General features: G+C 36.4%; 1 protein-coding gene across 2 annotated transcripts; it reads right to left on the reverse strand.

The window, feature by feature from the left end:
* Positions 1-734: 734 nt before the first annotated feature.
* gls2a (glutaminase 2a (liver, mitochondrial)) lies at positions 735-13,765 on the reverse strand. Of its 2 annotated transcripts, XM_067394718.1 has the most exons (18): positions 11,332-11,969; positions 11,082-11,169; positions 8,552-8,673; positions 7,872-8,001; positions 7,687-7,766; positions 6,552-6,715; positions 6,090-6,148; positions 3,447-3,479; positions 3,295-3,353; positions 3,105-3,171; positions 2,962-3,012; positions 2,677-2,853; positions 2,275-2,406; positions 2,098-2,190; positions 1,941-2,002; positions 1,768-1,844; positions 1,016-1,079; positions 735-931 (listed from the first exon to the last, which is right to left on the reverse strand). In XM_067394718.1, exons 1-18 carry the CDS (start codon positions 11,523-11,525, stop codon positions 745-747), a joined length of 1,839 nt encoding a protein of 612 aa, XP_067250819.1. In that variant the 5' UTR covers positions 11,526-11,969; the 3' UTR covers positions 735-744. The 2 variants fall into 2 exon arrangements, with proteins under 2 accessions (XP_067250819.1, XP_067250820.1); XM_067394719.1 differs by lacking the exons at positions 11,082-11,169; positions 11,332-11,969 and adding an exon at positions 13,747-13,765.
* Between the last annotated feature and the right edge of the window lie 1,601 nt (positions 13,766-15,366).

Below are 15,366 nucleotides of genomic sequence, written 5' to 3' on the forward strand. Positions count from 1 at the left end.
CACCAAGGATGCCAATATTTGTGGAGATACATTTGTGCTAAGAATTCTTAAGTTTTGTCTTAAGAATGCTATTATCTTTTTTTAATGATATTACAATTTTACAGGAAATAAAATATTAATAATTTTTAAAGTAAGAAATCTGTAAGAAAATAGATTTTTTTTAATCTTAAAGGGATAGTTCACCCAAAAATTGCATTCATTATACATCTGACAGACTGCAACGGTTGGAGTTAAAAATCATAATTTGTGTTCTACTGAAGAAACAAAGTCACCTACATCTTGGATGCACTGGAGGTAAGCAGATAAACATTAAATTTTCATTTTTGGGTGAACTATCCCTTTAAAAGAATGTTTTGTGACTCCGGCCCCTGGCCCCAAGTTCCTAAGGCTTCCTTTGAGTTAAGGCTTTTACATAAAACACTTCTGCAGCAATAAACTAGGAAGCTTCAGCATTTCTAAATTGGTCCAAGAACAAACCAAACTGTCTTTGAGGAGCCGTGCCAGAAATTACCTGGAAGTACCTGGTAGTTTCTTAATCCCACAGTAGACTGAATGGAGGTCTGAGAAACTACAGTAATGACTATCTTAAACCATCAACAGAAGCTAGCTGAGGTCTACATACAGCAAAGCTTTGTCACACACCTGCTCAGTCCTTGCACAAGATTTGTCATAAATCTCACACCCTCATGCTTCCCTGAAGTCACGAGACACTGCAGTTTAGGATTTCCCGTGGTAAGTTCTCACTCATATTAAACCCTCCAGCGTCTCCATGCTCTTCAGTTCCTCTACGTCAATGGTGGAATTGGGACAGGTGTCAGCGCTGATCTCTGGCATTAGTGTGTGTTTGTAAATGCTCTGGTACTCCTGCAGTACCTTCACCACTGCGTTGTGCCCAAACTGCATAGCGTCATCGAGAGGTGTGTTCCCCCATCTGAAGAACAGATAGGCATGCATTTTAAATCAATGAAACAAAAACAGACCACAAAAAGTTCAAGGGAGGGGGGTTTTGCCGTACCTGTCCTTTGCATTGGGGTTAACTTTGCAGGTATCTGTTAAAAACTTGACTGCTTCTAAGTGCCCTGAAATCAGAGTTTTAGAGACCTATTAAGATTTTCATTTAAACCCAATTCAGATTTCACAGTTTGAACTTTAGGACTCACTTATTGATGAAATAGTAGTAATGAATTAAATAATGACTTAAGCATCAGAACAATGCCAAGAGACTGACAGAATATCTTTTATTTTTACCTCCATCATGAGATCAAATCATGAGGCACATGAGACAAAATAAGCATTTGAGGCAATACTGTATTTTACTTCATGCAGTCACTCATTCACTATTTATCAACCACATATGAAAGTAATTTGGATCGGGACTAAAAATTCCATGCATTTGTTGCTGGTCAGACTAGAAATAACTAAATTTTTTGAAAGAAGTCTCTTCAGTAATATTGTTGAATGTTACAATTTAAAATAAACTCAGTATACTCTGAGTATTCATTACTTCAGTCTTCAGTGTCACATGATCCTTCAGAAATCATTCTAATATGCTGATTTGCTGCTCAAGAAACATTTCTTATTATTTTCAATGTTGCAAACAGTTGTGCTGCTTAATTTTTTTTGTCTTTACAATCACTTCTGATCAATTTAATGCATCCTTGCTGAATAAAAGTATTAATGTCTTTAAAAAAATCATCTCACTGACCCTAAACTTTTGAATGGTAGTGGAAATTTTTTTAGCCCATCTGAAAAAGGCCTTATTATTACCTTCTGCTGAAGCCACATGTAGGGCGGTACGGGTGTCATAGTCAGTCAATTCCATATTGACTGCAGAGAGAGCAATTCTGAAACAAATTAATATCTTATTGTTGCACATGACCATTCACATGAAAATGTTTGAATGTATTTTTATTTGCTTTAAAAAAGAAAGAGATATTTACCTCCTGAGAGCTGAAACGTCACCACTGTATGCAGCAAACATCAGATCCACCACAGACTTGTTCTGAAATATATGAAATATAATCAATGCTTACAACTATTAACTTTGCTTTGTGAGCATGCTGTGAATGAACTGGCAAATTTGGTCTGTGGTCTCACCCTCTCGTGGCCTGTCTGTCTACGAGGGTCTAACTTCTTTGCAAAGTGTCTCAGATTGTCATAATTATGGAAGTTAAACTGCGAGACTAGCTCCTAAAAGAGAAACATGTTAATGGTCTCAGATAAAGAAATAAAGAAATAGAAAAAGAGACAAAAGCAGAGATCATGAAAAAGTACCTGGCAGAAATGGATGCCTCGGATGCTATTGCCGACACGGTCAAGAGGCGGAGACCAGCACATTACTCCCATAATATTAGGCACTACGAGCAGCACGGCACCAGACACCCCAGATTTAGCAGGCAAACCCACCTGAGGAAGAGAAACACATAGGGCCGGTTCACACACGGTTCCACTGTTTTTCAATGTAAACGCGCTAGATGGACGTGTTTGACCATTGCGCTTGTGTCTCGTGTCTTTTGCAGCATGGCCCCATATAATAACAGTGACTTTATTTGAGTAATTAGCTGAGGTTTAAAGTAAATGACTGAAATAGTTTAATCTAGATATAAAGTCCACTGTGTACTTTATCACACTGAGGAATTCTGCAAGCAATCAGTCAGCTGTTAGTGTGTGACTCACGTGAAAGGCAAACTGGCCGGAGAAGTCATACATGCCACAGGAGTGCATGAGACTGAGAGTGTTTCGGACGGCCTCAGCACTGAGCACACGCTCGCCTGTGATTGGACAGATCCCTCCATTAGCTAATGTGGCTGCCATGACACTGCCGGACTCACATGTCACCTCAATAGAGCACAGCTGGAAATGAAAAATGATAAAAGAGAAACATTTTGTGGTTTAGTATGAGCAATAATAGCAAGTTCTACTTTTAAACACAATTATGTGTCAGAATGACAGTTCATTTACCTGAAAGTAGAAGTCAAGGGCTGCCGTCATGTCAGCTCCACTGGGAAAACACTACAGGAAAAGGAGCAGAGCAGCAAGTGAGAAAGCAGGAAAAATCCCATCATTATGCTTATGAAAATGACAATAACCAACAAGACACTCACTTTTTTTTCTTTGAGATAATAGCCAATTGCATAGTTCCTGTTACCGGTCTCTTTTTCGGACTGGAAACTTTAAAAAGCAAGAAAATGTTATCATTCACCAATAAATCAGTACGAATTAGATAACAACTGTAGGTTCACCTCTAAGATAGTGAGATTTGATGGAAATAATGGAGTTATATTAAACACTCACGTGGCATTACTGAACCCAACATATTCTCTGCCAGCCATTCTCTTCAGATAATCCATCATCTGAGCGACAAACAGAAATCAATTTTTATAACAAGTGAGATAAATGAAAAACCTGGGATATTTCACATGGTGGAGATGCTGCAGTGTACTCACAAAGTCAAACTTCTCTGCCTTGTTGGAACCAGGCTGTGATAGAGACAAAAAAAAGAGAAAGTGAGAAAAGAAGACAGAAAAATCATGAATTCCCATGTGAAAAGAAGTACATTTTAGCATACGTAAAGTATATAACTATAAATAATATTTCATTTACAAAATAAAACAATAAAATGCTGAAAAGAAGTACACTTTAGCATACGTAAAGTATATAAATATAAATAATATTTCTTTTACAAAATAAAACAATAAAATGCAACAACATCTGCTCTCGTGAATGTGCCTTGGAGATAAATATTTTGTAAATAAAGTGGTAAATTTAGTTTTTTGTGCAAAGTACTCTTGCCGCTTCATAAAATTGAGGTTAAACCACTTGGGTCACATGGATTACTTTAATGATGTCTTCACTACCTTTCTGGGGCTTGAAAGGTAGTTGCATAGGCTGTCAATGGAGGCACAGAAAGCTCTCAGATTTCATTAAAAAGATCTTCATTTGTGTTCTGAAGATGAACAAATGTCTTACGAGTTTGAAACGACATGAGGGTGAGTAATTAATGACAGAATTTTCATTTTTGGGTGAACTAACCCTTGAAATAATGTTCTGTCAAATGTACTGACAAGGATGGTAAACTAAATATACTAATGAAATTTCTATTAAAGTTGCAATTTAGTACATTTAAATATATTAACGTTAAATATTATATCAAATAACACACTACAGTTACAATTTTAATCAAGTACATTACATGTGCTCAAGTACAATAATCAACACATCAAAATAAATAAGTGTACTTCTTTAAAGCATGACAAAATATTATTCAACCATAATGATTTAAAGTGTCCTTAAATGTGTTATATAGTCATGAAAGTGCACTCTCTTTAAGTACACTTAAGTGGCCTTTTATTTCATTACATTATCCTATCTGCAAGTACAGTTGCAAGTAAGCACACTTCTTTTTCACAAGTGTAGTCAAGCCAATAAAACTCATACTAAAAGCAGTAATAGAAGGCTAACCTGGAAGGCTAATTCGCCCAAAAGGCTTCACTAATTTTTATTTATTAATAAATTAAGGTCTGTGGTTAACATTACTTGAAAGGTCTATGGAAATATTGTTCAACAATATAAAATAAAGTTATACCTATATACAATTGTTTGCTTTAAAAATTAAGTTGCTAACAAGTTGCTTCATAAGGACTACACAAGTTTTGTGATTAATCCTTGTTACATAGTATATAACAGCTTATTTTACTCATAAATACATTTCAAAAACCCATTAGAAATTTCTGAGGGCTAACCTATAGCTAATGCTAATTCTCTTCACAACAACAAACACCTCTACAGACGTGGCCAGAAAAATCCAAAAGGAAAGAGTGAAACACACAACATATTCAACATTCACACCATCCACTGTAATTCTTGACATGTAGTCAAATGGGCTAAAAATGAACTATGTATAAATAATATTAGTTTCTGTTGGCTAGTGAAAAAATAGCTAACAGTGGTTCCACAGTTTGTTTGGGGATTGATCCAACGATCCCTCTGCAAACAAACTAATACAGTGCCGAATTTAGACACTTGGTGGCAGTGTGCACAGATGTTTGCAGCACAGAAAAATGTGGTATGATATGAGATCATAACTGTCCAATTGTATAAAAAATCCATAAAAAGTTATTTAATATGGATATATAACATGTGTTATGCATGTGAAACCATATTAAACCATAAATAGCATCTCCAATGAGAATACATCTTATTTTCAAATTTTTGCAAATTCAGTCATGCACATTTCTTTGCACAGTTGCAGTGAACATGAAATTAAATGACAGAACATGAATGCTGATTATAAAGACAAAATTACGGAATGTGAAACACTAGTCCCTAACATCTGCTGGGGACAAAGTGCCCACACATATTGGGTTTCATATATCCTAAGGTGTGACGTTAAGGTGACCAGTTCCACGAGTGAGTCCAGAAGGGAGTCCCATGAGCAAAGGTCAGTGTAATGCGATCACAGCTGTTAGATGTCTTCATCTTAAAAAGTACTTCTGTGTGTCTCCTGTTGTGTAACATTATTTAAGAGCATAGGTCAAACTAGCAGTGTTTGTGTTGAGTGAGTCCCTTAATTATACAAGCAGTCCGGTTTTGTTTTTATATCAGTTAATTTAAACCACTGAAACCTTTTACTCTTTCATTGCAGTAATTTTGTAGAAAATGTGACCCTTTCAAACACACTGAAAGGCGTATTTCTCAGCACATCTACTGATTGGCTGCTTAGACACACCTCTTGACCACTAGCAGCTCTTATTATGTGATTCCTCATCGGACCACCCACTACCACCATACACACAAACACGTACCTTGTCAGCTATTTAAAACAAGGTCAAAAGGAATGGACAGAAACATAATTTTGTCCCAATAAAAGCACTTTGCCTGTCACAGCAATTATTTCTGAAAACAATAACACAGAACACAGCAATGCTGCTAAATTTAAAGTAACGATTCACGGTTTGTGTCCATATAAAGGCGGGGACAAAAATAAAATTAATGAATGAATTTAGGTTGGCTGTAGAAATTTAATGTTGAGGTATTATTTTGAATGTATATTAAAAGAGAAGTAAAAATATACAAAAATAGCCTCTTACCTTTATGAGAGAGCTGATTACAATGGCTCCTGCATTCACCATGGGATTATGAGGTTTATCTGGAAAACCAAAAAAGTTTACAAATTGTCAAATCTCAATGTCAAAGGAGCATCATGTTGACTGGGAAGGATTCCGTAACAGATCAAGTAAAGATTGCAGATGCAATGTTCCTCAGAGGTGAGGAAATCCATTGATAAGGTTTATACTGAAAGGACGTCTGATAACTGGCAACTGTTTTACAGCTTCCTCTTGTTCCCAGATTTATGTTGCAATATAACACAATGAGCCTTTGATATCACGGATTTAGAGTCATGCCATTGATTTTGAACCTCTAGAGTTTCGTCTAGGGCGAATTAAAAAAGATTATAATGTCCAGATACTATTTGAGACCACTTAATGTGGCCATATCTTTGAGTGACAGCAACAAAAAGAGAAATAAGACAGATTGTGATGGTTTCTCACCCTCTTCATCTAAAAAGAGTTTGTTGAATTTGAGGCCACTTGGTTCTTTCCCCACATATTTGTGCACATGTTCAGTGCCAGCCTCATGCACGGCCAGCGCATACTCCAGAGGCTTCACACATGACTGCAGACAAAATGGCATGTTCGTGTCCCCTATAGCATGTCTTTGAAAAGATGAAGAGATCAAATGAAAGATACAGTGAGAGAGGGAAAAGAAGAGAAAAATACACAGAAAATGTACTATTATTCAAGATCCAGAATAACCCAGAAAGCATGTGATGTGAGTGATTTGCTGGTAATTAAAACTCGTTATTATGAGATACAACATAACACATTAAGTTGGATAGTAAGAATGATAATGTGATGAGTATGATATGTGGTTTGATGTTCATGATTCAAAGACCAAAACTGTTAAAGTGAACAAAAAACATGTAAAAAAATGATATTGTTGTTGAGACAAAAAAAAATCATTAAAATAAATGCATACTATTTTAGATAGAATTGTAATCAGAAAAATATTGTGCAATTATTTTGAAACACAATACCATTCAAAAGTTTGTGGTTGATTTTGAAAGAAAGTTTTTAAGTAGTCTCACGCTCACCAAGGCAGCATTTATTTACACAAAAATACAGCAAAAACAGTAATATTGTAAAATATTACTACAATTTAAAATAACCATTTTCTGTTTTAATATATTTAAAAATGTAATTTTTTCCTGTTGCGGCAAAGCTGAATTTTCAGCAGCATTACTCCAGTTTTCAGTGTCACATGATTCTTCAGAAATCAGTCTAATATGCTGATTTGGTGCTCAAGAAACATTTCTTATTATCAAATTTGAAAATATTTTCATTTAGGATTTTTAGATTTTTTTCATTTAGGATTTTTTGATTAATATAATTAATTTAAAGGAGCAGTCACTTTGATCTATTTAATTTAATGCATCCTTGCTGAATAAATAAAAGTAATTTCTTTCCACCCCACCCCCTTACCACCCCAAACTTTGAACGTAGTGTATTTATGGACAGAAAATGTAGTAAATTCAGCCACAACTGCACATTGTTTACAGAGATGCTGCAAAAAGTTAATTCTGGACATAGATGTGAATAAAGAAAGTTTTAAGACAGTATATTTTACCTCTGACCATCCACTGTGCACAGAGAAACTCCCCAGAGGTGTGGACTGAACTTAGCCAACTGAGGGATGTAGTCAGCTACCTGAGCAAACATGCACATGGACAAATATAGAGATTAGAGGTAAATAAATGTGTTTTAAAAGACAAGGTGATTCAGAAACAGCGATAAGGAAAATCAATATCTTACTTTCCCTCCTTGCTGAGCCTGTACGTTATAATACAGATGGTTTACGAGGGAGGTAAAGGCCTCAAAGTCTGGAATGATGAACTTCCTTTGGAAGGCTTGAGTCAAAAGAACTATGTTACTGCCAACACATCTAGTAACAGAAACACATATGCCCATGTGATACAACTGTGACTTAACGGCCACCTGTGATCAGTAATGTGCTAAGAGAATTGTACATGATATTTGATCCATGTTTATTAACACTGACTGAATCGGTTCAAAAGAAACATAAGCTGTGCCTCAGAGGACTAACAAACACATTATCGCTGCTTAACATAGCTTAGCTCCACACACGCTCCAGCAGAAAACATATACACACAATACATACAAATACAACAGGTGGAGTGTTGTATTTATCTCTGTTGGGGAGCAGAAAGTCAGGTGAAGCATTTGTATGTGATGATGATATGTGTGTATGTGGGAATGATGAATCGACTGGTTTTATTTCCAGCCTTCCAAGAACATTGAGCTATCATTCACCCGTAAGGGGCACGAGTGCATGTATATATCATAACATGAGCGTGAGTGTATATCATAACAGCTGCAGGCTGTAAACTGTAAGTGATGTCATGACATATCGCTAAAAACACACATAACATATTCTCTCACTCTTTGTATTGCGGAATCAATTTTCTACCCACTTTCTGAACATTTCCTGGTCCATCATTGCCATTCCAACAGACTCTTGGAGAGCGTGATGGATCTGTCGCATACAGTCTCTCAAACGGGGGTCAGAGGTCAGCAGACCTGTGCTTTTGAGTGCCTAAGAGATACATGAATATGTATTTTAAAGGTGCCTTAGAATCAAAAATTTAATTTACCTCGGCATAGTTGAATAACAAGAGTTCAGTACATGGAAATGACATACAGTGAGTCTCAAACTCCATTGTTTCCTCCTTCTTATGTAAATCTCATTTGTTTAAAAGACCTCCGAAGAACAGCTGAATCTCAACATAACACCGACTGTTATGTAACAGTCGGGATCATTAATATGTACACCCCCAATATTTGCATATGCCAGCCCATGATCAAGGCATTACACAAGGGCAGCCAGTATTAACGTCTGGATCTGTGCACAGCTGAATCAACAGATATGCAGGTAAGCAAGCAAGTACAATAGCGAAAAATGGCAGATGGGGCAATAATAACTGACATGATTCATGATAACATGATATTTTTAGTGATATTTGTAAATTGTCTTTTTAAATGTTTCGTTAGCATGTTGCTAATGTACTGTTAAATGTGGTTAAAGTTACCATCGTTTCTTACTGTATTCACGGAGACAAGCCGTCAATATTTTCATTATTAAACACTTGCAGTCTGTATAATTCATAAACACAACTTCATTCTTTATAAATCTCTCCAACAGTGTAGCATTAGCCGTTAGCCACGGAGCACAGCCTCAAATTCATTCAGAATCAAATGTAAACATCCAAATACATACAATACTCACATAATCCGATGCATGCATGCAGTATGCATGAACACTTTGTAAAGATCCATTTTGAGGGTTATATTAGCAGTGTAATCTTTGTATATGCACTGTTTAAGGCATGAGCTCCGTGGGCGGGAACGAGAGCATTTAAAGGGGCCGCACAGCATGAATTGGCTCATATTTAATGATGCCCCAAAATAGGCAGTTAAAACAAATTCATTTAAAAAAAATCTATGGGGTATTTTGAGCTGAAACTTCACAGACACATTCAGGGGACACCTTAGACTTATATTACATCTTGTAAAAAAATGTTCGATGTCACCTTTAATATTGGCATAATTGTCAAAACACAGTTCTGTGAAAAATCATTGCTTTTTTTTATTTTAGCACAAATTTATGGGATGAACTACAAATTCAGCAATGCAATATAAGTTATTTGGAGACATTTAATGTCACATGAAACAAATTGGACAGAAAAGTAACAGAAATGTGTAACATTATAAATGTCTTTTTCAAAAGTGACAGAAAAGACATTTATAATGTCAAAGGAGCATTTATTTAAAATAAATTCTGTTCTTTTCAATGTTCCATTAATCAAAGAATCCTGAATAAATATATCAAGTTTCCAAAAAATATTAAACAGCACAACTGTTTTCAACACTGACAGTAACGAGAAACTTGAGCAGAAAATCATCATATTAGAACGTTGAAGATTGGAATAATGGCTGAGGAAAATTAAGCCTTGCCCTCAAAAGAATAAACTACATTTTAATGCATATTAAAATAGAAAAACATTATTTTAAATAGCAATAAAACAATAAAAACAATAAAAATGAAACATTTGATCGGTAGTGTATTTGCGAGTGAAACAGGATATTATGAGAAGTGGGTCTTGATTTGATTAATTAGGAATTTAATGGATCGTAAAAAGTGGTCTCTATATGACAGGTGTCAAAAAAGGAAAGTCCTTTCAAAACAGCGGAGCAAATTATTACATTGTGATAAAGATTACAAAGTTTTTGGAATAACATGGATGAATTGTTTACAATAAGACCAGGAACATCCATTAAGACAGTAAATAGATTCAATCAAAGGCTAAAATATTAATAGGTACTGTGCAACAGTGTTTACATAATTCAAATGAAGGAGTGCACCATCAGTCATTTGGAAGCAACATATTATCTTCAGTCAATGAAATGGCATCTGAGTTGTTAGACTGCAGCTGGTAGAGATGACCATCATATATAGACAAAACAACCCCATGCAAATAAATTATAGCAGACACTTTAACAGCTATCTATTTCTGGATGGCATGTGCACTGAAGCACACTCACAGGAAGGTGCTGTACTATGTCTGGAAATGTAATGTGTTGCCTTGGTTAAAACAGTCCATAATCTGATATATTCCTTCTTGTAATACAAACTCAAACATCCAAATATGGATCCACATGTGTTTGGGAATAGGTATATTTATTAGGGGCTTTAATGGAGCCCAGAAACTTGGCACAGACATGATGTCTATTTATAGTACCATTACATAATACCAAAGATTTATGATTATAACTTAGTTAAGAATTAAAGTGTCTTATTTTAGTAAATGGATAGCATGAGGGTACACGATGTCTATAGCATGCATTTTATTCCCTTTCATTTGACATAGCAGATAGGCACAGCAGTACATGCTGACTAAGTCACATGCATAATGTCATCAGCACTGTGACTCTAGAGCAACTCACAGCCAGGAAACGTGCCACTGAGAGTTTCTCTTCTCCCTGGGTGATAGTGTAGAACAACAGGTCCTCCAACCCAGCAACCACCTTCTTACTGCTCGAAACATAAGACAATAAAGAAAACAAAATGTTTTACCCAAATACAATGCATAATACAGTTACTTTCATGAAGATAGTTACCCCTCCAAAAATCACAAGACTTTATATTTTCTCTATGGCAATACAGTCAGCAGGTAACGCCTCTCCGAGGATTTACCTGTACGTCCCGGCGTCCGTCTCTGTGATCACGTGCTGATGGCGCGGATGCTGGCCCGGTGATGCGCTCGTGTGCAACAACCGAGCAGGTGAGTGTTTTCTTTCCAAACTTCCCGCAACTTTCTCCCATTTTCCAGCATTCCTTATGATCAAAACACCAGCTCTAGACGCCAGTAGGGTTTTAACACCATGCATAATCTATCCAGAAAGTTTTTACTTCTAAACCAACGACCTAGAACAGCTGTAAAATAGTCTGAATAAACAGCGCGTGTCTCTTATGCTTATAAATCGCGTGCTTACTAGCGGATTCCAAGTGCCTTGTAGTCCCACGAGGCATGGGAGTGACTTCTGTTGACAAATTTAGCCGGTAACCGAGGGATCATACGCAGGTGTGGACACGCCCCCTGGCGGGTGTGGTGGTGGGGCGAAGAAGGGATAGATAGATCATTGGTGAATGCCAGAACACATAAAGATGGCTCAACACTAGAACTATACCGTACAAAGAAGGGCAGACTTACTGAGCATGGGCATTTTGCAACTTAGAAGTAGCCTATATGGCACAAAATCATAAATAAATATTAACCCATTTAATCCCACCAATTACATTTGTGTCCAAAATGTACTTTTGATCTTAAAGGGTTTATGCAGAGGTCTATAAAGGATCTATAAAGGACAAAGGTCTTATTCACATAAATCACATGATCAAAATACTTTAAACATTTGTGACCAGTGACAAAAATGTTTATGAGTGGACCAGTGATTTTGAATTAATAACTGACTGATTCACATTTAGTTACAGTTCAGTTAATAAAATTGTAGAAATAAATGCATTGATATATTACATAGGTATTACAACACACACACACACACAAATAATATCAGAAAACATATGAAATATAAAGACATATGATTCCCCTTTTTCCCCAAATTGCAGAAAAGTCATGCCTTCAAATGAAAAATTCAGACTTTCAAATTTTCTAACACACACACACACACACACACACACACACACACACACATATTATATATATATATGATAGTCAGAAAACATAAAGACATATGATTCCCCATTTTCCCCAAATTGCAGAAAAGTTATGCTGACAAATGAAACATTCTTGTACAAATTTGCTCGGTCGAAAAAGTGGCTATCATCGTCATACACATATAGCCTACCCAGGACTGTTAGTTAAATTCACGGCAGGTCCCCATGCCTGACAGTAGGTTATATAATAGTGGACCTTATTCGACTCACGTCATCAAAGGGACTGAGGCAACATTCCCGGTTGTTTCCATCCCCTGATCACACTACTGACATTCTACACCTTCTGAGACGTCATTTCTTTGACTTGGGTCATGTGGCTCAGAGTCAACCTTGGCATTGGGCCAGTGAAGGTAGGCCTACCATATTTGACCCTTTTGCTCTGGCCAGATTGAATCTAGTTAACTTAAAGTGCATATTGCAGGTTTAACATTTTTTTCGAGATGAATATATAGGCTAACCTTGTACAAAAATAAAAAAAAAAACCTTGCTCGTGAATTTTACAGTGGTTCAATATTAATATTATAAAGCGACGAGAATATTTTGGTCCGCCAAAAAAACAAAAAACAAAATAACGACTTATTTAGTGATGTCCGATTTCAAAACACTGCTTCAGGAAGATTCGGAGCACAAATGAATCAGTGTATCGAATCTGCTGTTCGGAGCGCCAAAGTCACGTGATTTTAGGCGTTGGCAGTTTGACACGCGAACTGAATCATAATTCGATACACTGATTCATTTATGCTCCGAATCTTCCTGAAGCGCTAGTGTTTTGAAATCGGCCATCACTAAATAAGTCGTTATTTTGTTTTGTTTTTGGCGCACCAAAATATTCTCGTCGCTTTATAATATTAATATTGAACCACTGTACTCACATGAACCGATTTAAATATGTTTTTAGTACCTTTATGGATCTTGAGAGAGGAAGTGTCATTGCTCCCTATGAAGGCCTTACGGAGGAGCCATCGGATTTCAACTAAAATATCTTAATTTGTGAATATTAACGAAGGTTTAACGGGTGTGGAACGGCATGAGGGTAAATAATAAATGACAGAATTTTCATTTTTGAGTGAACTAACCCTTTAATGCGCTCATAGCCTATAAGTGATGAGTATCTGTATGCAGATTTGACTTCATCGGCTTTGCTCGTTTTTGGCTCCCTCTGGTGGACATTGGTGTAAGTACACAGTTCAAGCATAAACTCTGATGCACAGGTGTGACAGTGGATCGTTTCCGTATTAAACAGTTCAGTGTTTAAAATGTTTGTCAATTTGCTATTTTAAATGTATTTATATAAGTTGAATAGCTCATAACGTCCACATGATCTGCCTAGATTTAGATTAAAACGAGAATTATGTGGCAGCTGGCAGTACCTACCTTTGAGTCCCCTATCCAACCAGGAGAGCTGTTAATATCCATTTTTGCCTGTAGGGGGCAGACCGCACCAACTCACCTCTATAAACGGATACGGAGAATCAGTCGAGTCCAGCACCAACATACTGACTAACCTCACCTTCCCACAGCCAAATGCCAGATCAGACATTATCCTTTCAGTTAAACTGTGGGGTTTATTTACAGTCTCGATTTGTTCAGTTTGTGGAAAAGCATAAAAATAAGTGAAGTGTGTTCTTTTTTAAAGTTCTACACTGACAGAATTGCCTGTGAACTCTGATTGAATGCATTCCACAGAGGCTGTGTAGGCCATTGTACTGTTGTCTTTGGGGACCGGTCACACTTATCAACACACACACATACTCAAACTAAAAAAAATGAAGTTTTTCTTTTAACCCATGCAATTTGACATTCTCCCCACTCTTTTCCTACCAGCTCTACTGCAGCTGTTAGATATGGAAGTGAGGGCTCCTAACCAGAGCCTGGAGTAAAATTACACCCACTTATCATTGGATCAAACACCCCTTCCCCTCGTATTATATACTTTCGTGTTGGCACACACACATCCAAACGCATATGCACGCAAACCATAACCCATGCCCTACTGATGACCATGCGTCTCTTGGTGGAGAATGTTTTTCATTCCTTCACTGTGTCCATGAATGCTGGCTTTGTCTACCTGCTCCATCTTAACCCCCCTCTTTCCCCTCCATCTTCCTCCTTTCTGCCTCTCCCAACATTCTCTGATATCTGTACTGGCCATAACTGCACGTGTATATGGGGAAACTCAAATGCATTTTGCTCCAAGAAAATGGGAATTAGGAATGTCAAGGAAATTAGGATGTCAGTAATTCCAACATATTTTCTGACTGTAAACACTTTAATTATTATTCATTACGCTCTCATTAATGCTTATCAGTTGATTCTGTACCACATATTGTACCCAAAAATACACACAGTATGTACAGCGTAGCTACACTACTGTTCAAAGGTTTGGAGACAGTAAGATTCTTTAATATTTTTGAAGTCTCTTATGATCACCAAGGCTGCATTTGTTTGATCTAAAATACAGTAAAAACAGTAATATTGTGAAATATTATTACAATTTAGAGGAACTTTAATATATTTTAAAATGTAATTTATTCATGTGATCAGTGTTGGGGGTAACGCATTAAGTTATGTAAGTATAAGTCAAGTTATCAGATTCAAGTAACTAGTAAAGTAATGCATTACTTTTAAACCTCTTCTGTTCCCATGTTGAGAGAAATCGAGAGTAACATGCAGAGGCATTGTGTCCGCTTTGTAAACATGGTTATTGTTTTCAGTATGCCTCAAAATCAATAAAAACTGTGAAATGCAAAACTGCAATAGTAAAATGTGATAAATAATGCATACTTTATGTATTTATTCTCACTTTATTAACCATACAGGTATGAATTTCCATTTCTTCAGCCTGAGGCTTGTCCATTTCACTTCTGGTCTCAAAGGGCTTTTATATTTTGCCAAAAATAGCATTTTTTTTTGTTATTTAGAAAAAACAATCAAACAAGCTCAGCCCAGGTGAAAAGTAACGCAAAAGTAATGCAACATTACTTTTCATAAAAA

This window comes from Chanodichthys erythropterus, chromosome 9 (genome assembly GCF_024489055.1).
Source record: "Chanodichthys erythropterus isolate Z2021 chromosome 9, ASM2448905v1, whole genome shotgun sequence".
NCBI classification, from domain to species: Eukaryota; Metazoa; Chordata; class Actinopteri; order Cypriniformes; family Xenocyprididae; genus Chanodichthys; species Chanodichthys erythropterus.